The sequence below is a fragment of the Sebastes fasciatus genome, chromosome 8, assembly GCF_043250625.1.
Source record: "Sebastes fasciatus isolate fSebFas1 chromosome 8, fSebFas1.pri, whole genome shotgun sequence".
NCBI classification, from domain to species: domain Eukaryota; kingdom Metazoa; phylum Chordata; class Actinopteri; order Perciformes; family Sebastidae; genus Sebastes; species Sebastes fasciatus.
Window position 1 is genome coordinate 15,506,681 of NC_133802.1, and position 24,823 is coordinate 15,531,503.

The window sequence follows — 24,823 nt, forward strand, 5'->3', positions numbered from 1 at the left end:
ACACAGCTCAGCCTCCCTGGGAAAGCTTATTCTCGAGTGCTGGATAGGAGGCTCCGACCAATTGTCAAACCTCGGATCCATGAGGGACAATGCAGATTCCGTCCTGGCCGTGTAACAGTGGACCAGCTCTTTACCCTTACGGGGCTGTTGGAGGGGTCATGGAAGTTTGCCCATTTGGTCTACATGTGTTCTGTGGACTTGGAAAAGGCTTACAACCGTGTGCCCCGGGGAGTTCTGTGGGGGTTACTGCAGGAATATGGGGTACCAGGGTTGTTGTAACGAGTATCTCAATGACACAAGAAAATGTCTCGTATGACTCATGTGTGACTCTCCAGGCTCCTGGTAATCTCATGCAGCAGCTGTTTCCCACAGATTGTTAATCACAATTACTGTAATCCGACCACACACAGAAAACGTCTTACTTAGAAATATTCATTTTATTTTGCATATTTGTTTTAAATGTGATGTATGGCTTAGTTTATGACTTTACTAAGGTGGCGCCACAGCACAGTGAGACTCCAGTATCATTACCAAAGCATCTGTCTGTATTCTGCAGCTGGAAAAAAAAAAGAAAACAAAGAAACAACTCTGACCAGTACAATGGGCTGGAAAAGGAGCTTGGTCCTGACACTGGCGTATACTGCATCGCCCTATGTCTCTCTCACTCAACTCACACATAGAGAAACAGACACCAAATACACTCACACACATTCAGTAACAACATCACCTACATCCAAACACATTTTACTTGATATGTATTGACAACTTTGTAATTTCAGTATCATAAAACAGTCCCCAAAGACCAAATCCAGACACTCTTTCTCCAAAAGTTATGGGTCAAAAATAGCCTAATAAGCCGCTGCAGGATTTTCACAAGATGACTATTGTGTTTTAAAGTGTTAGCAAAGTCTTTCTCTCAGTAATGTTCTAACAGTAGTAATACAAAAACAAAATACCAGTGTTGTCTACCTTATTCATGCTCATCCTTTATCATCATAATTGCATATTCTGTTAAACTGTGATTATCACCGTGTAATGACTCGCCAGCGGTAGATAAAAGGAACAAAAGGGAGCACAATAAACATTTTGTTCATTTGAGATGAGAGACTAATAAAAATGACAAACACAAACTGAACCAGGTACAGAGAGAGAGAGAGAGAGAGAGAGAGATCTCTAAGGCCATAGACAGAAAGGTAACCTTGAAGAGGAGGTAATTGGACCTTCGTTTCTGAAAGAGGAACTGGCTCTCAGCTTGGCTAATATCCAGCATTCAGCTCAGTACCTTTGGAGAAACTGCAGCCGCAGCATCATGTCAAACAGACATATTTCTCATTGTCTTTACCTGTCCGCTCTCCAGCAGTCGGCCTGCCTCCAACATCAGCGCTGACGGTCAGCGGTATGACAGAAACGTCCAGAAGATTACCAGTCGTCTCACTCCAGTCCCTGACGTCTGCCACGTATGAAAAACATTCAGATCGTATGCTGATGACTGTAGCAATAGAACATTTTCATCAACTATTACAACAACAATAATATATATATATAAAAAAACAGGAATGAGAGTGCTTTCTAGAAGCCCTTTTGATTACATCACACTCTCTCCCTGGTTATCCAGTCTCATCCTGATGATGTCACAGGTCAACAGTCACGCTGCTTTGAATCATCAGTTTGGCAGCTGCAGCTCCACTCGGAGAGCTGTTCACTGCATGCGGTCGGGCTGGTGCAGAGGGTAGTGGAGGAAGGTCTGCGGGGCGGCAGACATGGCGGTGAGCGCAGCCAGAGAAGGATGGATGGCAGCCGGAGGGGTCGGGGGTGCAGTGAGAGCGGGCGCCTGCGTGCCGGGGGAGAAGCTGTAGCTGAGGTAGCCAGCGGAGGGCGACGGGGACGGGGTGTAGGGGTACTGCTCCAGTCCTGTGGGGGCGTAGTGGCTGTAGGCGGAGCTGTAGTCCAGGTAAGGGGAGGTGAGTGCTGCTGCTGTCGGGCTGAGCTGGGACTGCAGCAACAGGCTGGGCTGGAGGAACGCCTGGGGGTAGACGTACTGCTGGGCGAGCCTGGATGGACAGAGGGAAAAGGGTTAGAGATTAAAAGATCAGTCCATTAACTGATTAGTTGAGCGACATAAAAAAATAATCAGTAACAATTTTGATATTAGATTAATAATTCAGTTATTTCTTAAGCAAAAAACAAACAAAAAAATGTCTTGTTCCAGCTTCTTAAATGTGAATATTTGGAGGTTTACTTTGATTGTAATCTGAACAGCGTCGGGGTTTGGATCGGACAAAACAAATTAATATGCCAGAAAATAACCAGCAGATGAATTAACAGTGAAAATAATCATTACCTACAGCCCTAGTGTAGGAACTGTGTGCTCACAGATATACAACTCCACATAAAAGAGGACAAACCTGGGAAGCAGCATTCTTTGTGTGTTTATATATAAATATATATCTCATCACCTTAGTGACTTCTTCAAACTTTCACTCTCATAAAACCAGACTGGATGACAATCTTCTTTTTTATAAGACCAGAAAATATCATGGTGCACAGATATGGAAATCAAAACACCAGTCACTGTCATTTCAAATATACTTTTTAAATAATTGTCATTACATATAAAGAAATTTGGTACTTTTACATTGTTATTAGACTGTATATTTTGGTACTTATATATTGTTATTTTATATCTCTAAATGATTTGGTGGCAACTGATTTGAGATGCAACTACAATTTTGTCATTGAGACAATGACAATAAAGCTCTCTTGAGTATCAATCTTTTCCGTTTGTATGGCATGCTGTTTGTACAGTTACAGTATATTTGCACATTGTTATGCCAAGCTAAGCCCAAAGAATAAAATAAATGTGATAGAGGAGTGTTTCATAAATATAGAAGAAAATGACACACACAGTTCTGACCACATCCATATCTGTGTCTGAATATCCGATGACAACGTTTGCAAAATCTGATTAATGTGCGATCAGAGCTGCCACTGATCTGATTATTGTCATTAAACAATAACAGTAACCAGAGCCTGACACACACACTCCATGTTTGTCCGAGTTGCAAACGGACTACAGCTTTTCAGCAACTTCTCTTTTTCTTTATTAAATCCAACATTAAAACCTTGAGTCCTATAAAGGCCTCCTCCACCTCCTCCTTTAAGAGCAATTATCAGCACTGTTGCCTTAAAATAGACCTTCTCCCTTGTGTTTAAGTTTAATTAGCACACTGCCTGAGAAATGTTAAAAACGTAACACTTTGTTCCAAATGAAATATCACCCATTTAAAAATGAAAATACTAAATAACAAGAAAATTTCAAAGTATTTCTGAAATGAATAATCGAAAATGTGGTCTCCGAATTAAATGCCGGTGCACTCACATACACACACAAGCTGCCACAACAACAGATATGATGAGACTGTTGATACTCCGAGCCATAGCAATAATGAGAGAAAAAAGTGCTCTACTGTCCTCTTGTATTCACTCATGCCCTTGCCTGAGGCTGCCCACTTAACCTGAACTGCCTCGGTTACATCTGGCAACGGCAACAGCGATCATATCAGAGGAACTGGGTTATGCTGCTTAAGTAGAAACAACAGAACATGACAGTACTTAACACTCCTGTGATCAGCGCCTACAGTCAAACACATTACCCTGACAGTAACCTTGTCACTGAGTCTGAGCAGGTGAGCAGAGCAGCGGGAGGCGGCCTGCTGCGGCTGCTTACCACTAAACAGAGCCAGAGCAGGGATCAGGTGTGCTTACACAACAAATACTGGTACTGGGTCTGTTCACACCCACGCCGCTGTATACACAACACACACACGGGCACACACCAGTATGTACAGTACGCCTGCCGATGTTCCCCCATAGGACCCATATTTAAGTTTTAAACTTATTTAACCTTACTTAACTCTTCTACGGACTTATTTAACCCTACTGTGTTCAACCCTTCAGTCCCCATTTTCTTCAACTTAAAGGTTGACCTCAAAGCACCAATTTCTGTATCTCCTTGTTTTCATAGAAGCCAAACTAAAATTATACTTAATTTGAGTGAAATAGTCACGCCATATTTTCACGGCTGCACTATCACACAAAATGCCAAACAGTAGATGTGTTGTGCATCATGTTTTTGTCGGTAGGCTATTTTTGCAAACCTTTTAGGATCTGGACTAGCATTTCAAATCTAGGTCTTCAGGATTTTCTCCTTCACTTTCTCCATATAAAGGAATAGTTCATTTAGCTCCTTTTGGGAAATATACTTAGATGAGTAGACTGACCTTTACAGAGATACCCACTTTATGATAATCACATGCAGCTTTTTGCATGCATGTGTTATTTTCACCTATTCTAAAATGGTGGATTTGAATATGTCTGCATACTGGGGTCCCTAAACAGTCTTGGAATTGCATAAATTGGTATAAATTGGGTATCACTGTAAAGCTGAGGCTCTTGTGGATCCAATGAACCCAATTGTATTCATGTGTGATGATGTTAGTCTCCATAGTAGCCATTTCATTGTAGTGAGACCATTTTTTGAAACTTGACCTCACTGTATAAAATGACCTGTGGTGACCTCTAGGATAATCACAGCCTCATGGAACTTTACAGCCACAAACTAGAGACCGAGGGTATTCAGAGGATGGATGGCTTTACTGACAATAAGGGGGTTTCTGAGCAGTTTCCAGAACAGGTGATGTCTTAATGTGGTATTTTGGAGGGATTATTGATCATTTTTATCAATTCTCGAGTGGTAAAAATTGGTTAAATTTAGCACCAAATCTGTTTAACAAATGGTATCAACCTCAAAATTGCTGCAGCAACTTATGAGACATAATTGAGCATGGGAATGGCCATCATATACTTCTATCATAATGTTCTAAACCCTGATACACTTTAAAAATGTATTTAAATTAATTAATCAATTAAATTGCATTTGTTATTTATGACTAGAATAACTTGACACACAGCGCTGAGCTGCAACTCAAATTAATCTTCAGGTTCCCAGCTTTCAGAAGATGTGCACCACTTCTATGTGACATCTACTGCTGACTTTGCGTCTACCCCTGAACATCCCCTGTCCTCCACCACTACCCCTCTAAAAATAGGGGGTGGGATGGTAAGGGGTTAACTTGCTGGAAAAAAATAGTGTGTTCATGTAGGATTAAATCATCCACAGTAAGATCCTGATTGAGGAAATAGGTATTCAGGGCCGTTAAGGGATGCCTGGCCAAGAAAGCAACACAATGACGAAAGGTAATACCTGTAGACTAATGACATACAACAACACATTAAGTCAAAACACAGCTGAAGCTAATATCCCCCTCCTCGACCCTGCTGTATCCCATCTCCCATCTCCCCTCACTCCCAGCTCCGTCAGTCTCTCCCAGAGCAGAAGTGCAGTGTCATTCCCACGGCTGTGTGCCGCTGCCTGCTTGTGCACCGGCCTGACTGATTCAATGTGACAGCGGCATCGTACGAGAGGGCGCTGCGCCTCGCCTCTTTCCTCCCCGTGCCTGGCATCATTGCTGGCTGTCAAACACACATTTTTTTATATATATACACGTACACACATGCATGGGGTGTAGACACACATGCACGCAAACACTCACATCAATTACACATGCAGCACACATGCATGAAAAAGTGAACATGCAAGTCTGAATGAAAGGAGTATAATACACTCTTAAATGGTTGTGTGTAGTCAGTTAAGCAGCTTAGAAGAGGATGTTGATATGTGTGTGTGTGTGCGTGTGTCTGTGTGTGTGTATGGTGAGTTCAGGCGAAGCAGGGCTAATTGGCGCAGCTGCATGGGTGTACGCTCACTAACAGACCCACGAGAGCAGAATAACCTCCACCGACTCCTCTCTCCCTCCTCTCTCTGGGTTCACTCCCTCACAGCCAGCTTCCTCTCTCTGCACTCCCCTCACTGTCCTTCCTCAAAACCAGGCGGCGGGATAAAAGAGATAGGATGCAGTGAATATAAAAAAGAGGGTCGAGGTCGGGACTCCGTGGGCGAGGAGTGAGTGAGCGGGAGGGAGAGGAGACGGGAGAGATGCTGAGAGGTGAAGGATCAGCCATCATATCCCTCATGCCTTAGGACAGCCACGCTTTTAATAGTTCAGAACAGGGATGTGAGGAGGGTGAGTCAGTCAAAGAGACAAACACACACTCATGGAGACGCACACACATGACCCTCCGTCCTCTCTCGATAAACACACACACACCCACACACACGGCTTGAGGGAGGGTGAGAGATAGAAAGGCCAACATCAGTGCTGGACACTCATGTCAGCAAGCAAGAAAGACATTTGAATTAACATATTAATACAAATAGGGCTGTGTGATGTAGAGAAAATGTACATTAAGTGACGTGTTAACTGAATATCATCATGGAAGAGTGCAAGTCATGATCATTACAATGCGTCTCAGATTGTACGGGGTTAAAACTGTAAACCCTACAAACAGAGATTTGTGTTTGCAGTGTAACGTCAACAAGAAACTAACAAAAATAGATCTGATCTTAGATTTTAGATAAACTTTTATAAAGTTCTGAGTTTGTTAAACATCATTTGTCTGCAGCTGCTTCACGGTAAAAGTCAGCAACACTTTACAAGCAGTGTATAAAAACGTAATCATGGGTTATGAGTCACTAGTTGTGTGCAGTTATAAGGTTATGCATCGGTCAACAATTATAACTTCTCCTAATAAGGCATCTGTAACTTGAGTATAAACAGTTAATGATTATAAAATAATATAATGCAATGCAGTTGTATTCGTCCTTCGTGAAACACAAAGTATTTATTCTTTATATGTATATTGAAAAATAAATATAATAAAGGTGCTAAATGCGAGATTGGGAGCATTTATTGCCTCCACAAGGCTCTCAATTTGGTTTCTGGTTGACGGTTTGGTTTGTGTTGTTGCACCATACAACATTTCCTCTTATGTTTTTCTTTAAACCTGCAGTAGGCAGAATGTTTTTGGCATCATTGGGCAAAAAATCCATAATAACCTTTCAGCATATTGTAATTCAAGTGTTCTGAGAGAAAACTAGACTTCTGCACCTCCTCATGGCTCTGTTTTCAGGCTTTAGAAAATCTACTTTGGCCAATCACAGGTCATTTCAGAGAGAGAGAGCGTTCCTATTGGCTGTTCATTCAACGGAAGAAGCTGTCAATCATTTGCAAACTCTGATGAAATGGTCAAACAAGGCAGCACTGATCAAATATTAATAAATATTCTGTTCTCTGGCTGGTGGGAGGTGCTTGGTATTTCCTCAACAGATCTCAACATGGCTGCTGGGTCACAAACTTTCTCATTTTACAGCTAAACAGTACACTACAAGATGATTCTGAAAACATCTGAGGCGAGAAATAGGCATTACAGTAACAGGCTATTGATTCATATTTGATCAGTGCTGCCTAGTTTGACCATTTGATCAGAGTTTGTGAGTGATTGACAGCTGCTCAGAGACGACAAGGCTCCAGCTCGGCTCTGATTGGTTGTTTTCCTCCGGTCTGAAATCTTGCAGATGCCATTAGGAGCACGGGAGGACACACAGGAAAATGACTTTTTTCACCTGTCTCATGCACTACTGTCAGGATATAGTAGTGACCGTTTTATAAAAATAACTTTTTTAAATCATGTTTGCTCCATGTTTCTACCCACTGCAGCTTAAATTGTATAAAAAATGTGTTAATTGGCTTAGTTGTGTGCATCTCCTTCTTTTGTCACGACCGTGTGTGTCATGGTTTGTGACAGTAATCATAAATCATTCTATATGATTGCAGCAATATTATACTGTTATCAATCATTCATTAACTCTTTATACAGAAGTTATAGTTCTTGACAAATGCATTAATAAACACCTAGAAACATCCTCATATCTGCTTACATCTGCATTATAATGTGTGTGTATATAAACAACGTATGAAGTGTTTATATACAGCTGGTATACTCGTGTCACATTACTGGCAGTTGAGAGGTTTTTACTGTGAAACACCTGCAGGCACATGATGTGTATACATAAAGTGTTGAGTTAGCCTGAAATGCTACTGTAAACCACAGCTTGTTAAAAGACGGCCTCAATCTGGATTTGTATATTTTTGTGCACATTATCAATTTACGGATCCAAAAAAAAAAGCACTAAAATTGCAAAATCACAAAACAACGAAATCTAAAAAGTGAAGAAAAAAAATACAAATGCAGATCACAATGTGTCATCTTTTAAGAGACAACTGAACACAAAACGGAAGCTTTCTGTGCTGTGAAAAGCCTCCGACATTACCTTTTTTTGAATTAGGCTTTTCATGCGACAGAAGTGCCTCTCCTAATTGGGTCCCCGGATAAGATAAATATACACTTGAGGATTCAGCGTCTACCTAAAAAACCCCTCGCCAGACAGATAAGAGTGAGAACGGCAGGCTGAGACAGAGGAGGAAAGAGAAAGAAAGATCATTTAGAGGGGGAGGAAGGCAGCCAAAAGAGGAAACAAAGGAAGAGTGAAAAAAAAAAAAAAAATCAGAGACGTAGAGAGAAAACGGTCGAGGATGTGAACGTATCAAAGGAGGCGACATGTCGCTGCTGTTTTATGATTCACTGAGGCACATATTTCACCCGACCATAAATTCATTTCACACCAGAAACGATCTCCGGCGTCACGTCTACCACCGGCCCCAAAGCTTCACTGCACCCAGCCACAACTACACCCAGCCACAGGTGTGCTGTTAGTCTGTGTCACCCCCCCCCCTCCCTTCCTCTTCCTCCCGCTCTCTGTTCCACTGCTTCAACAGGAAGTACTGCCGCCCCTCCACCTTTAACAGCCCCACCACACATCCATCTCCATTCTTTCACTCAAAAAAATAAACACCAGAACGCTTTTTTTTTTGTTTTGTTTTTTGAGAAAAATGAATTTCACTTCTGCCAAGCACCGACGTTGGGTGCTAAAGGCAGACAGCAGGCAGCCATGGGTGACAGATGCCCCCCCTCCCTCGAATGAGAACAGCCCTCCTCCTCTCCTCTCCTCCTCCCCCACGACTCAGCTGTAGCTCAAAGCCACATTTGGCATCAGGCCGTCCTCTGTCCTCCCTAAAACTTAAAGCAAATACGCCGAAGCAGCAGACAGAGCTGTGCTTTGTGTGAGTTAGTTTTTTGTTATTTGCTGTTTGCTGTGTGAGTGTCAGACCCTGAAGCCCCCCGGGAGCCCCGCGGCAGTGAAGACAGAGGGCAACAAAAGACCTGCTGACATGGTTAGATAGATGTTATATTTAAAAGAATAGTTTGCTATTCTTACTACGAGATACATGAAAAGATCAACACCACTCACATCTGTCTGTTCAACACATAGCTACAGCCAGCAGCTGATTACCTTAGTTTAGCAAAACAACTGGACACAGGAGGAAACAGTCACCCTGGATCTGTCGAAAGGCAAAATCCACTGATACCAGCTCCTCTAACAGCTCACTAATTAACATGTTACATATCCATTATACATCATGTGTTAATTAGGGAGCTTTAGAGGTGTGGTTAGGAGGGATTTGTAGTGATTCTACAGCAGTATTGTATAGTATATGAGTACTAAAGGCACAGGAGTGGTTGATTATCATCTGCTTTTTCAAACCAAAAACACACTTTGTGACCCATTGCTATAAATGTTGGAAAACTGGGATAAAAATGCGAAGTATCAGCTATATCTGCTGTTAAAATCTCATTCAAAATCACATCTGGTGAAATTGGTGGTAAATTCTAGGGATGCATTGATCCACAGGACCGACACAGACCTTATTAAGCGAGTATCGTCCAGATGTGACGAATCCATATTAAATACAGTTTCTTTTTAATTCTGTGTTTCAGCTCAGTTTTCGTTATCTATTTATCTTTTTGTTTCCTCCTGTATGTAACTTTTATTTTTTGTTGTCCTTGAAATGCTTTCGAATATCAGTTTATATCACATTAAAACCAGCAACCTATGTTATAACATATATATGTGACATATTTATGTGTGAATGAATTTTGAAAAAAAATAAAGGGCCCTCCATTTTAGCCCACAACAATCCCTGTTGTAGTATAAAGATGTTAAATTAGGGAAAAAGAGAGCACTGGTATCGGAGCGGTAATCTGTATCATGAGAGAAAAAGTTGGATCGGTACGTCCCTTATTAAATTTGTAATGGACTAAAAAGACTCCTGTTCTTTATCAGCTGCGCAGGCCTGTTTAAAACCTACAAGCTATAGCTTGTTCCTAAAATAAAAGTCCTTCACTTTGCCAAGAAATGTTTGAATGTGACTGCAGTCATACTGATCATGTCAAAGACACATCTAGCCTCGGAGCAGAGAGATCTGAGCTGGACAGATGTGCCCCTTTGAATGTACTAAAACTGAAGAATATAAAGATTTGAGAGGCTGTACAGTTTATTTTCCCCTTATTTAAACATATTTGTAATCTAGAGAGAGGTGCTAATTCATTTAAAGTGTAAATATTACCACAGATCTCCTTTAGATAATAAAGTCGGGTGTTCAATTTACATGTAGGTGGAGAGACAAATAACAACAGTGGCAGTAATTTAACATAGAGAGAGTTTACTGTTGATAAAAAGTGAATCTGCCTTAAACTCAAAGCACAACACCTCTCTCTCACAGCTGTGCTACTGAGATCTCTTGAGGTTACAGTTGCTGCATGAACTGGTATCGCTTCTTCTTCTACAACAGATTTTTCACACAAACACACCATCAAACAAAGGGATTTGTTTTGAGGATTTGTTCCTTTTCTCTATTTTACATCTTTGTAACTGACAACTGACTGTTGTTCGAAGACGTCGCCTCAGACTCTGATAGGTATTTGTTTTTGCTTTGTTCTGATACTTCATAGATTAAATGGGACTGCTGATGAAATATAGCTATCTAGCTGACTCAGGGAGTCAATGACTGCCCATTGTCCCTGTTAAATAAACAAATAATAATAATAAAATGATTAATCAATGAGTCAAAATAGAATTGGAAAATGATTTGATAATAAAAATAAAGGTGCAGATCTAAATGTGTGACACAGAGGTTAGTTTAATATTTTCAAATACTTTATGTTACCACTTCAAAATAAAAGCTTTATGAAAGATGTCACTGAAGACTACTGAAGTCACTTTCTAACATTTTATCAATGGAGAACTCTTCACTTTAAAAAAATAAGCCATCAAGTCTATAATCATCTCACAAAGTGTTTAATTTATTTTTTATTATAACTGATCTGTAAAGTATCGAATTCATTTCTAACCACTGATAAAACTGGAGTTGTTCCGATACAGATCCTCATGTATTGGAAATGCGTCAGATACTGCCCAAAATTCAGTATCTGGTATCGGGTATTGGTGAGTACGCCAGTCAATGCACCGATCCGATACCCTAATTTATTAACCCAGAAAAAAAAATCAACTTGTTTAACCGCCAATCAATTCTTCTTCGCCGCTCCAAGACAGTAGTTTTCACTGTGCTGTCGCCCCGAATGTATCACGGCTGCCACCGGCAACTGCTGTTTTAGAGCAGCGAAGAAGAACTGATTGAAGGTAGTTCGTCATGTGACAATAGCAAGCAACAACAGTGCGGTGCTAGTGGAGAGTGTATCGATAAAATTAGTCAGTGGGGAAAATGTCAGCCATTTGGCATTATTTCCCAGTGTAAGGCGGTTATGTACAGTCATGGAAGGCTTCCGTTTCGAGGGGTGGCACTAGAGTTGCCAATTTCAACGCCAGCAATCTTATAGAACATTTGAAGACGCATCACGCAAAAGAGCACGACCACTTCACGAAGGCAAAGGGGGAAAAAAAAGGACAAACTGATCCACAAAGCGCCCAAGATATTGTATTTATCACGCCGGTATCGGATCAGTACTCGGTATCGATACGGCAAGCTTAGGTATCGGAATCGGTATCGGGAAGGAAAAAGCAGCACGTCTTCTGTATCTCCTCACCAACAGTCTGAATGAGTCGTTTACCTGCGGTTTAGAATAAGACTGAATTATTTTCTTTATCAGTCATTCTGCTGATTATTTTCTCAATTCATTGACAAAATGTTGAAATAATGAAAAAATGCCCATCACTTATTGAAAGGTCATGTATTGTCCAACCAACAGTCCAAAGATATCCAGTTTACAAAAACATAGAACAGAAAGAAAAACAGAAAGCTTAAACACGCATCTGTTACAAACACCTCAATGCTTGAATTTGCAGAAAGTTTCCACCCTGATAAACAAAGTGACACCTTCCTTCTGTGTGTGTGTTTGCCTCACGGGTGTGATACCTAGTTAGCTAGTTGGTGTGCCAGGTGACATTTCTGCCTCCTTTGTTTCAGTCAAAGCTGCGACTCTTCCTGGAAGCACAGATTAAAACTCCCTTTGCTTTGAATGTCCGATTTCACTGAGAGAGACTTTCAATCAAGCCGTCATCACTCATTCATAGACTCATCTGGGTCGGCCTCAATTCCCTCATCACTCATTCAGAAATTGAGGACTGCAATATTAATAGCACTCAGAACAGTTGAGGTTTTTAATGGACTCCTCTGTAGCCGCAGGCCTGAACTTGTCATCCTGCAGAAAGTCAGTGTGAAGAGCTCTTAGATGCATATTCCTTAAAAACACCTCTAAAATATAGAAGATCCAGTCTGTACAACTTTTTTATCAAACAAAGACCAAAACATGTTTTGCACTCTTTTCCCCAAAGAGCAGATATTTCAATGAATTATGAATTAAATGAATGAAATATTTCAGTGACAGTCGACAACACGCCCCCACATACACAGACCGACACACAGCTGGGACAACGGTTGACAAGATCCTTGTGTACGATCACCTAAACAACACTCATACACCCAATATCTGAGTCAAGCCTCAGTAGGTGTTGGAGGGTTCATCCTCTGTCTGTAACAGCCCTGGGAATGAATCATCCTCCATGTTTCACTCAGGATCTGAGTCATTAAGGTTTCTTTTTTGAGTTCACACAGAAACTCAGGGAAAACTGGATGAGGAGGCAGAACGTCCGTCACATGTGAATTACAGCGAATTTCCGGGCAAGTCAAGTCAAGTCCGTGAGAAACCACCAGCAGCTCCCATGATGTCACTGTTTGGCTCACCAGTACATTGGGAGGAAAAATAATCCTCCGTCCTGGTGGATGTAATTTTATACTGCCATATTGATCGATATTGTGATGTAGTACATTTTCAAGAATTATTTTCTCAATTAATAATTTTGTCTATTAAGAGTTGCCTGTTATGATTCAATTTACTATCATATATGACAAAAAAGAGCATTGACTCCTTGCAAGTTGCTTGAAAAATGACTAAAATGATTAATAGATTATCAAAGTAGTTGCCTTATTGATTGACTAACTGGTTAACCAACTAACTCTCTTTGCAGCTCTGATTAGATTGCTGCAAAATTCACATAAAAATCTACCGCTGCCATAAAGCAGTCCTGATCATTGATTTATGGCCTAATACATTGGTTCCCAACCTTTTTTTTAATATATACTTGTGATCCCTCAACACATCATGAGTTGTCAGCAGGTAAAAGTAGTTTTCCCTTCTCAGATTGTTTGATTTCAATCGTTTTTAGAAACCCGAAGACGTAAAACTAGACAGTATTTCACCAGAAGGAACCAGAGATTAAAATAATATAAATGATTCAGTGTTACAGAAATATTTCATTCCTTTTTCCTGCTCATTTGGGTCTTCTCATATGCGTCCTGCTGCAGACGCCATCGGCGTAGGTTCTGATTTATAGCTCACTGTTGGATCCCATACGTTGATAGCACCACCGCGACGCTACAAACGCATGTATCGTATGTGATCAGGCCGTGTCGTACTTTGCTAGTTGTGTGTTACTGCCAAGGAAAAGACAACAAAAGTCTTTCTTCAACTTCCTTAACGTTTTCTTCACAATCAGCATTCTCCATTTATGAGGCCTACATCTGTAACCCCTTAACGCAGGACTATGAATTCAGCTCATGACCCCTTGTGGGACTGCTGAGCTCCAGGTTGGGAACCATTGGCCTAAAACACCCAGAGATATTAAATAGATATGATATAATGTCTCTGCGTGCACAAACATGAGGAGAAAAAAAAGATGAGAGATTATGGCAACAGTGTATGTGTGGAGAGGAAAAAAGAGAAGGGATGCAGGGAAGTTTGACCAAATGGCTTGTTGCCTCAGTAAAGCCCAATTCATGCGTGAGAGAAATTCAGAATTGAGCTTCTTGTGTGTTTAATGGCCCAGAAAGAGAGAAAGAGAGAGACAACAGAAGACAAATGAAAATATGATGTACAGATAGAGATATGGAATACGTCTTTGAAGCACTGCAGAGTTCGTGCAGAGAAACAAGCATCATTCGTGCCGTCTGTGATGGCTTTTGCTTTCTTTGTTTTACATCGCAGAGTGGCATTAACTACCACAACCCGAGTGGAGAGCCGGAGCGAGTGCTCACAAATGTCAAGGACGGAGGAGTGAGATGTATTGTGTTGAGGAGGAGGAGGCAGGTGAGAGAGAGAGAGGTGGAAATAGAGGTATTGATTCTTCTCCGTCTTACCCATATTGCCTCTGAGCCCACGTAGGATGGACTTGCTGAACTCCAACAGAGAGACCTGCAGACAAAGAGAAAGAGAGTGAGGAATGATATTTCAGCTACCGGCTGCACAGACAGCGAGCGAGAGAGACGGGCAGACGAGGACAGAGACGATTCTCTGCCTCTCTGCTTGTTTGTCTCAGATGTTAGCATGTATATCTGTTATTCCCTCAGCGTACGCACACACATGCTCGACACACTCACACAAATAATAATGCACTCTATTGAACACAAACATCTGTGACCTCGCTGCCTCCAGAGTTCACCAGGAATCAGCTGAGGCTGAGTAAGAAAGGAGAAACATATCCTCCTCCTCCGACTTCATGTCAACATTCCTCCGGCTATTCACTCCTCTGTTATTCCTCGTTTTCACCGTATACAGCCGTGACTCCATCAGCACCCTGCTTTTGTTCAAAACGTATATATAAATGCACATTTTCTTTCTTCGCCCAGCACAAAGAGGAGACTGTTATTTCTTGCTTCTTAACAGTCCCATCCCCTCCTGCTCTTCTCATTCTCTCCCTCTCCTATTCTCTCTCGCACACAATAACAAAATACCAAGCGCTGCCATCTCCCATCAGCTGCATGCTTGGGGAGTTGCGTCGCAGGCAGCGGCGGCCCCAGAATAAGGACACACAGTCAGTTGTTGTTGGCGCCAGTGTTTTGTCAATCACACCTACACTCGACAGTATTTCAGCCAGCGAGCTGCGAGGGAAGAGCTGCCGTCAAGGTCCGAGACGTCGGATGGGAAGCATGAAGCGTGTGTGCTGCTGGTGGTTAACACTGAAAAAGCCCGGCGGCATGAAAGCTGTGTGTTAAATCAAGTACACAAAGAGTGAATGCATGGTGGGGATGAGCACAGAGACAGACGGTTGAAAGGAGCATACCAGTGGTTTTGCATGATTTATCCCACTAAGCTCTAATTTGTACACAATCATTGGCCTTGAGATTGATTTCCTATCTTCGAGGCAGCTGTGGGTTTCCATTCGTTTCAGTGTAGCAAGAAAAACCAACATGCAGACACTTGGAACTTGCTCGAAATCCATTAACAGTGACCATTTGGCAGCTAAATGGTCACTAAATTAGCTCTAAATTAGCTCATCAAAGTTAGACTATAATCATTTGGAAATGTCATTGCAAGCAAGGGAACATTTTGATGACTTCCTGGTGTTTTCCTGCACTTGTGGGATGATGATGTGATATTTGAGATGTGAACGCCAGCTTCTCAAACCATTTTCATGCAGGAATCAAAATATAAAATTCATCCATAGACATCCAAGTTGTTCCAGGTTTAGTCTCCCCAGCACATTGTGAATGCAAAGCGTCACCATTTGACAGTAGCATACAGTATCTTTGATCTAAAAATACAGAAAACTTCATGTTTGCTGAAGAGGACTACAGTTCTTGAGTAAGTATCTGCAAGCCACTGGCTATCTGGATGTAAAGACATCAGTTCATCAGCCCTTTTTAAAAAGTGAAACTACATATTTGTGACCAATTTTTAAAGATTCTTCAGGAGGAACCGATGGGACTGTTGGTCTTTTTATGGGTTCGCGAAGTTGAACATCACCGGCCTTATCCTTTACATAATTTGTAGGTGTTTGGTTAAAAATTAGGTCAAAAGAAAACCTACTAATATAATCTACATCCTGTGTGTTTAGCAGTGATCTGACACACTTACTTGTCTGCGCGCTGCGAGGCTTTGCTCCCAGGTACGCCAGGTTCACGTTGGCCTTCCTGCCGTCGATGATGGGGTTTGCGTCTTTGCACGCCCGCTCTGCTGCTCCCCTGTCCACCATGGTCACCTGTTGACAGAATCAGTGGTTAATAATCAATCTTTAAGCTACATCTTCTCTGTCTATCTATCCAGTAATGAAGGAGTGATTCCAACACGATGAAGCAACAGAACCAGAGCTGGGAGGAGGAAGGGGGTGGGGGGGAGGCCCTGAGGTCGCTGCTGTCCTTGAATGATTCAATCTTCTTTGGCTAAATGCGTGAGGAGACACTGACTCCACCACATAGATGAAGACAGCCATCGGTGTGTTTTTAATGCTTCCAGTGGAGCTCATGTAGGAGGCAGATTTTTTTTTTTCAAACTGGGCTGCCAAGGATGAGATACTGGAAGCTACCTTGAGGGGGTGAGTTGAGGAGTGGGCAGATAGCAGTGGGAAGGGGTGGTGAAGGTTAAGACACACACACACACACAAACACACACTCACACAAACAGTGCAGTTACACCTAATATCTGAGGCAAACTACAGCTCCACCACTGATAAATGGTACTGAAAGTAAAACCGCCTGCTTGCTTGCTTGCTTGCTTTCGTTTCGCAGCATCAGACTCTGGACTCTTTATGCAAACAGAGGTTGGCGGATGGTTTGAGACCGCCATCCAGAAGCTGCTGCTGCTGCAGGGAATTAAGACCACCAAAGGGGAAGTCAGGGATGAAATGAGCATACTGTCCTAAAAACAACTCAACACTTGGGTCGCCTCAGTTTGATTTGCTCAGTGGCTTTACGCAGAGGCCAGAGATAATGTGAACTGCTACTTCATGTCAGTCCAATCACACATCAATAATCTGTTTTCTCTTTCACACACAAAGTCACTCATACAAACAAGCAAACACATCCTGGTCTAGGGAGGGGGGTGCTGCATGGGAGGAAGTCAACATGAAACTACTGCAGCCTTATCTTGCAGAGCCAACTGACATGTCACACCTCTGTGACCAAGGACCCCCCCATCCCCCTCTCTGTCTCACACAAACACACAGCACAAACATCTGTCCACAGCTGTATTACCAACTCATTTGTCAGACTACTGAACAGTAGCACTAAATGAATGCAGAGCTGTGGATTGTTTTATGAATGTTTTATAATTTTATTTTCAGGTATTGTCTTATTTATTGTAGTATTTATCAACTGTACTATTTATAGATTTTAAGGGCTGAGAGAGAGCCAGGGTAAAATGCATTTCATTGCATTTCACTGTACACTGTACTTTTAAATGCATATGACAAATAAACTTGAAACTTGTATGCCCTCTTTCTCTCTCTCTCTGTCTGTCTGTGCTTGTTTCTGCAGCACAGTGTGTCATCATAGGCTATCTACTGTACACCATACTTGCATGTACACTGTGAGTCCTTCTGCATGCTCATTTGGCTTGTTGCTCACTTTGGGACCGCAGAGATAATTGATGACACACTTATAAGAAACAATCTGCTACTCGAGCTTCAAGCATGTGACTGCCACCACCAGACACACACTCTTCCTCCTGCTGCTGCTGCTGCTGGTGGAACAAAGTGGCAGTGTGAGCAGCCTCCAAGGCAATAATAAAAAATAAAAAAATACAATTAACCATAAAGATAAAGTCTCTTACAACTCATTACTGGCTGCTACAGACATGATCTAGTGTTTCCAGCCCGACTATCCAATTAAAGCCAGAGTGGCTGATAAAAGCTTAATTAAAGCCCATATTTCATTCTACATGACTTTCACTCGTTTATTCTAGGAGATCCTCGTTTTATTCTAGCAGATCACAGTAACTTTAAAAATGAAACTCACAAAGCCGTATCCTCTGGACTTGCCCGTCTGTTTGTCTGTGATAACCACCGCCTCGTCGATGTCCCCGAAAGTCTCGAAATATTTCCGAAGTGAAGCGTCGTTGGTGTGATAGGGCAGCCCTCCGACGAAGATCTTGGTGTAGGTGGTGTCTTTCTCCATGGTGGGGTGCATTATCTCTAACGGAACCCCGACCAGCTGGCCTAGAAACAGCGGGGAACTCATCCAGAGAAGAATAACACAAAGAAAAAAAAACACTAGAATAACTTTACGCTCCTTTGGTCACACCGAGAGCTCTATAATAAAGATAAGAGCGCGTCCATGGTTCAACACGCAGCCTCCAGTCGCATCACATACAGCTGCTGGATGTGTAGTCCTCCTGACAGGTGTCTCGGAACCTCATGTCTCCTGTCTCGGAGGAGGAAAAAAAGCGAAGTCTTTAAGGCTCGGTAGGCGCGTCTTGTGTGCGCCCACTGAGCGTCTGGTCCAATAGATGAGCGGTGCGTCTCTTTCATTGGCGCATCACGCCTCCTGCTCCACCCTGCTGCGCACGCACACAGAGGAAACCCCCCATACATATAGGCAGCTGAAAGCCTTCTGCCAATAAAATGGAGGAACAGTTGGATCATTTGGTATCTAGTGACGAGCACAGCACCAAATGTTATAGTAAAAGATTGCCAAAACATGATACATAAGAGATTTTTTTTTTGTGGAGAGACTGTCTCTACTGTATAGCTACTGTAGATGGGGGATGAGAGGCTGTTAAACCAGAAATGAAAATAGAAAGTAAATTAAAAAAGAAAGAAAAACTGTCATTTTTGGTAAAGTGCCAGGACTCAATTTGTGCCAAGATCACTAGTTAAAATTAGATACCTCTTTCTTTTCTTTTTAAGGGACTATTTGTAACGTTCAGAATTGCTTGTTAACAGCGACACCTGTGGCCGTTAAGTCAACGAAAGTCAGCGTAGGGCTCGCGCTTGCTCGCTCTAAATAGACATGAACGAGCATCGCTCAAAACAGTGAGGCGACACACGTCAGCTAAAACCACAATATCACTCTATATTTCAGCTGCTTGGCAGTAATGTTAGCTGACCAGACGAAGGTCTCTCCATGAATCACTGCTGATCCTAGTGTTGGCTTTTCCTACTTCAGCCTCCCGACCGCGGCCGGAGGGAACAGGGGACACACCGGCACCCGGTCGGAGACGATAACGTTTCCCGCTGCGGAGCCCCATCACTTCACAAGACACGGGAAACCTCTGTTGGTCTGGAGGAGCTGCAGTATTTATTTCTGCACAAATGTCCACTGTACATTCACTAGATATTCTCAGAGCTAAACTAACTCTTCTGCAGTGTGGAGTGAGCGCGCGTTCATGTCTAGAGGTGGAACAAGACAGCAAGAACGCGCGCGCTGTGTGAGTGAAGGCGAGCAGGCAGAGGAGCATATGCGAGCGTGCATGGGATCCCGACCCGGTACATTTATACGCTTAAAAAGTTACAAACAGTCCCTTTAAACAATATTTTTATTGAATTTTACATATAGACATATATACATATATACACATACAGACATACAGACAGACTAACAATATTAATAATTAAATTACACAATGAAATGTTTAGTCAGAATTTCAGAGAAAGAGAGACATGACATTTCATGTATTTCATTTATCTAGATACCTCATTCTATATGATTTTATGGAACAGTCAATTCTTCATTAGAGGGGTTTTCCACAGGTTATAGGGCTGATCCTGGGTCTGGCAGGGCAACCCAGAGAGCAAACAGTATGGGGGGCTTTTGATGATATAAAACAAAATATTCTGAATATCTATTCATTGACTTATGTGTATATGTATTTCAACTGCACTATTTCATGCCTTAGATTATCATTGTGCTTTTACTTGTGTGATTTCCCCTTTCATATATACATATTTTATGAGCATTGTTGAAGGAACCTCAGAGCAAAGGTTTCATTGCCAATGACTGCTTTGCTGGAATTGACATATGACAGATAAACAACCTTGAACCTTGTAGTACTACTACTACTACTACTAGCAACTCTGTTAGTCACAGCAGTGCTTTGAGCTAAATGAGAACATCAGCCTTCAGCCAGCGTAATGATAATATTCACCATGTTCTCCATCTTAGTTTAGTGTGTTAGCATGCACAAAGAGGTGCTGCAGCACAGCCGGTATGAAACATTACATTACATTAAAGCATGTAAACATACAAACACAAAAAACAAGTTATGCACCTGAAAATAAGCATAATAGATCCACTTTAAAGTGAAAGTGAACCTGCTGGTGGCACTGGAGGAAAAGTCAGGGGATTACCAAAGTCAAGAGGATTCATCGTCTGGGGAACATGAATGTCTGCACAAAATTTCATGGCAATCCATCCAGTAGTTGCTGCCGTAAGCGAGGCTAAAAAGAATAAAGATCAAACGGTTATCAAAAAATGAAACACTGCAATATTTTTTTCACATAAAATGCATCAAATCATCACTGCATTAAGCTGAAACAAAAATTGCCTCTTGTCTTCATTTCCATTTCTCCAGCTATAAGGGTTGAGTGAGTCAGCCTGCAGTATCCTGGCAGCCAATCTTAAACTGACAGACTCTGTAATTTTATTACAAATGACACTCAGTCTAAAAAAGAAAAGTTATTTAAAGCTGTGAAGGGGGCTGACGTGGTTGTGTAGGTTTTGGTTACAGTAACACCAGCAGCAGTAGCAGCAGGGTTGGGACGGCCTGGAGGTGTGAGATCTTACCACGGGGCGTGAAATCATTCAGAGAAGGGGAAGAAAGTGGGGTGATTGATGACAAAAGCTCTCAGAGGGGAGGTGACCGGCTGCAGGAAACAAAACAGCAGATAAAAGCGAGGCTGCAGACGGCAGCACGAACCTCAATGTCACTGACAACAGCATCACATCCATCCACACACTCACCTCCCACTTCACCCAGACTGGCAGACTCCAGTCATCATAAATGATGAGGGGAACCTCTACTTGTAACTTGAACGGCCCTCTTACTGCAGTAAAACACACTTCCAGGTACTGTATTTGCATGCTGACAAACTGAACTGTGGCTGCAGGATTGCAGATTCATGTACAAAATGTTTGCATGTGCAAAAAGACAGCAGAGACGTTGTAATGTTTAAATATAAATTTGTATTTACATCGATATTAACATCAAGAAACAAGGTAAGAAAAAAATGCAATAGTATATTACATCCTGTAATAATGACTGTATGTTTCCCAGATGTGCTTTCTCTTTTCTTTAGCTCCAACTGAGAGGAGTTTCTTTCCTTTAAAGCAAAACACACATTTTTTTTGTTTATATTTGTAGATTTGTAGAGACTGGTGTTAAAAAAAACCTCCAAGCTATTATTCTGAGACATAATGATGACATCAATCATGAAACCTCCTTTCCAGCTTGGAAAATCTCTACATTCTCCGTTTGCAGCACCACGATTCAACTGGCCATAAGTTCTACAGAAAGGAAGAAACAATCACAAAACAGAAACTCAAAGCACCTCAGCAGAACCAGACTCGTCTCTACTCTATGCCATACGGATGGGGATATAATATATGCAATTAAACATATTCAGTTCAATGTATATTATAGGTTATGTGCGACGGTAAAAGCACACGTGAGTACTTGCACGATCTACGTCAGGAACATGTTTCTACGCACTGCAGAATGACAAACAAAAATCTTTGGATTGAGCGTGTGTTCAAAGGTAGATTTCTCAACAAAAGCTTCACAGGAAATACGACAAAAATAAAGGCAAACTTAAACGTAAAATTAAAAAAAAAATCACCTGTCAAGAGATTGACAGGTGATTTTAGGGATTCAAAGTACTTGATGTGTTACTTCCGTCAGGATTAAAAACATCTGTGAACGAACCAAAAGGACTTATGGACAGTTATACGGCGGGACTGATTTCCAAAGGCTCATATCTGAGGCCGAACGATCATATCTGCAAAATTCAAAGCACAGAAATCTGTGAAACATGGAAGCATGAGGTTCGGTTCAGAAAACATCATACTGGTAAGACATCGGGGCCCCTAGAAGCCTAACACAATCATGTGTCAACTCTTTTTTGTATAGGCAGATTTTGTGTTTTCTTTTTTTTTTTTTTTTTTGTCAAAAGAAAAATAATTTATTTAGAAGAAAAGAAATATACACTAGCACCTTTAGCTAAGACGACGTCCTCAGAAAATAAAAAGGGTGCTTTCTGAGAAAGAAAGCGTCAGTATGAAAGAAAATCTACACGTACTGCTTACAAAAAGGAGGCCCTTCCTTTCCAACCGATGGGTTAAAGTATTGAAAATAAAAGCTGACCTATGACGGATTAAGAAAATTACACTTTTAAATATCAAGCCTTACAATCTGTGCAAAAACAGTATGTGACCTACAAAAGCATATATATATTTATATATAGTACATTTGAAGCGTATTTACAATTCATATTCACAGACAAAAGAAGAAAAAAACAAGACATCATGTCTAATACTGCAGTGCCGTCGCTTTGAGTAAATGATACTTCAGCTTTGTCCTCAGAGGAAAACCAGGAGGAAGGATTATTGCTAGAAATCTAACACACACTTTCTCTCACAGTGGGAGCTAATAGAGACATAATTTCATAATTGGCAATCAATTTTATTTCTGCACTTGTAGTAACACTGGAAATTGGAGCGAGGTAACCAAAAATATCTGCAACATTTGGATTTAAAAATGACCTCTGGAATGATAAAATGATCACGTTAATGAATCTGTATAAATATAAGTGGAGTTTTGAACATTAATAGAAGTCTGTTTGTGTCAAGAGTGTTTTTAAAATGACTTAAAAACGGTTCTTTCTCTTGTTGTGATAAATCTGTACCACTGTAGACGAGAGCGTTGGATAAAATCTGTGCTTACCGCCTTTCTACTGGTTCCCACTTTAGAACAAAGGTCATCAAGGTTACCCATTTCAAATCAGCAGCCCCCATTACCCAGAGAGGAAAAGTTGGAGAACACACACACACACACACATAGATAAACTAAAATAAACAACTGCTGCTATGCATTAATTCTTGGGTCAAGGCCTCTATATTGCCACAATCCTTTTGATGTTGGCCTTTCCTTAAAGTGCAAATCAGCCAACAAGTAATTCACTCGTACTGTAGCCTGCCGGCGTCCTGGAGGAGGAAACAATGTGCTACTGCTTAATGACATTCATCTGAGTGTCACAATCTGACGGCTCGTCATCTAGAGCCGCGTTTACTTTACGTATGCAGAGATCCTCCAGGAGCAGCAGAGAGACGGCGGGTAAAAAACAAAATCCCACAAAGTTCAGAAACAAGAGAGGAATCCAACATTTTTAAATCTGAACACAGCTTCATGGTACATTCGACAGAGGAGAGGATGTCTTCACACGTCCATGTTCAAGTCTGTGTCTGTCCACCTTCACTGTTTGGTCCAGCGAGCGGTGTGTGTTCACCGAGGCACACACACACACACCGCTCATAAAGAGAGGAATATTAAACTACGGTCTACGAGAGGAATCACAGATTGACTGTCTTTATGTGTGTGAATGTGTCACAGTGTTTCTGATTTTAATGAACGCTGCGTGTTTTCACATACGTGTGTGACAGTCTGTCTGTTTTCCCCCAGGTTGCCATTACTGGCACTGAGTCCAAAGGAAGTTCACTCCCCCGTCTGGAGGGAGTGCAGCACTACACACACACACACAGACACACACCGCCTGGTCCTCCTACACACACTCCAGTGCTGCAGCCGTGTCCTGTCTCTGAATGGAGATCACAGTGAGACAAATGCTTCTGTCGCGATGCTCAGCAGTATTTCTACAATGAGGGGAGGAAAAGAGAAAAAACAAAGTGAGGAAGTGTACAATTGATTAAAAGCTTTGTCTGTCCTCAAAACAGCCTCCAGAATCAATCAGGATAGGTTCACATTGCCCATATGTACACTGAAATGGTTATTTGTTGCTTTAATTGTTCCTCTTGTCCATACTGGATGAAAATGTATCTTCTTAAAGTAATTTCAATTTAAGCATGAGGAATAAATCCTCAGCTGGAGTTAATATGAACTTCATCAGTGTGAGTTAGACAAATAAAATCTTTCAAAGTTTATGCTCCCACAGACAGTAGACAAGTTTCCATCCAAATGTAACCTCAAATTTTAACAGCATTTCTAAAAATATGCACAAAAAAAAGCAAATTAATGCACGTTTCCATCCACTACCATTATGCAAATATTAGTAATTGGTTTATTGAAATAAACAGCCGGTGGCGCTAATTTTCCAGCCGGGTGCCATTAAACCATTGCGGAAGAAGGGGACACAACGAGACGCCGTAATGAAAAGAGCACCAGTCGAACCTCAGACGGTGTAACACAATGTAGAAAACACGATGGAAATATGGCATTTCTGTTAGTTTTATGTATTCATTTGAGGTTACATTATATTACAGTGTTTAGCAAATAAGCAGGTGGATGGAAACGCAGTCAGTGTTTCCTTGTTGAGATGCAACAGAAAGCAACAGAAAGCGGAAATTTGGTACTAAAAGACTATAAATTTGGTTGATAATCACTCAATTTAACAATCTCAGACTCATTTTGTCCCCCATCTCTTACATTGAAATTGCTATAAGAAGAG

The 24,823-nt window shown here is 41.5% G+C and overlaps 2 protein-coding genes across 3 annotated transcripts in view; both read right to left on the minus strand.

Annotated features, from left to right (window-relative positions):
- Nucleotides 1–418: 418 nt before the first annotated feature.
- Nucleotides 419–18,644, minus strand: rbm38 (RNA binding motif protein 38). Its single transcript, XM_074643761.1, has 4 exons — nt 18,165–18,644; nt 16,288–16,411; nt 14,571–14,625; nt 419–2,051 (listed from the first exon to the last, which is right to left on the minus strand). The coding sequence occupies exons 1-4, from the start codon at nt 18,384–18,386 to the stop codon at nt 1,700–1,702; spliced, it is 753 nt and encodes a 250-aa protein (XP_074499862.1). The 5' UTR covers nt 18,387–18,644; the 3' UTR covers nt 419–1,699.
- A 3,633-nt stretch (nt 18,645–22,277) lies between these two features.
- Nucleotides 22,278–24,823, minus strand: part of LOC141772611 (nuclear receptor coactivator 3-like) — a 66,783-nt gene continuing 64,237 nt past the window's right edge. For both annotated transcript variants that reach the window (XM_074643775.1, XM_074643776.1), the window contains exon 23: nt 22,278–24,011. In XM_074643775.1, coding sequence (XP_074499876.1) covers nt 24,000–24,011 — 12 coding nt within the window. In that variant the 3' untranslated portion in view covers nt 22,278–23,999. The remainder of the gene's footprint in view (nt 24,012–24,823) is intronic.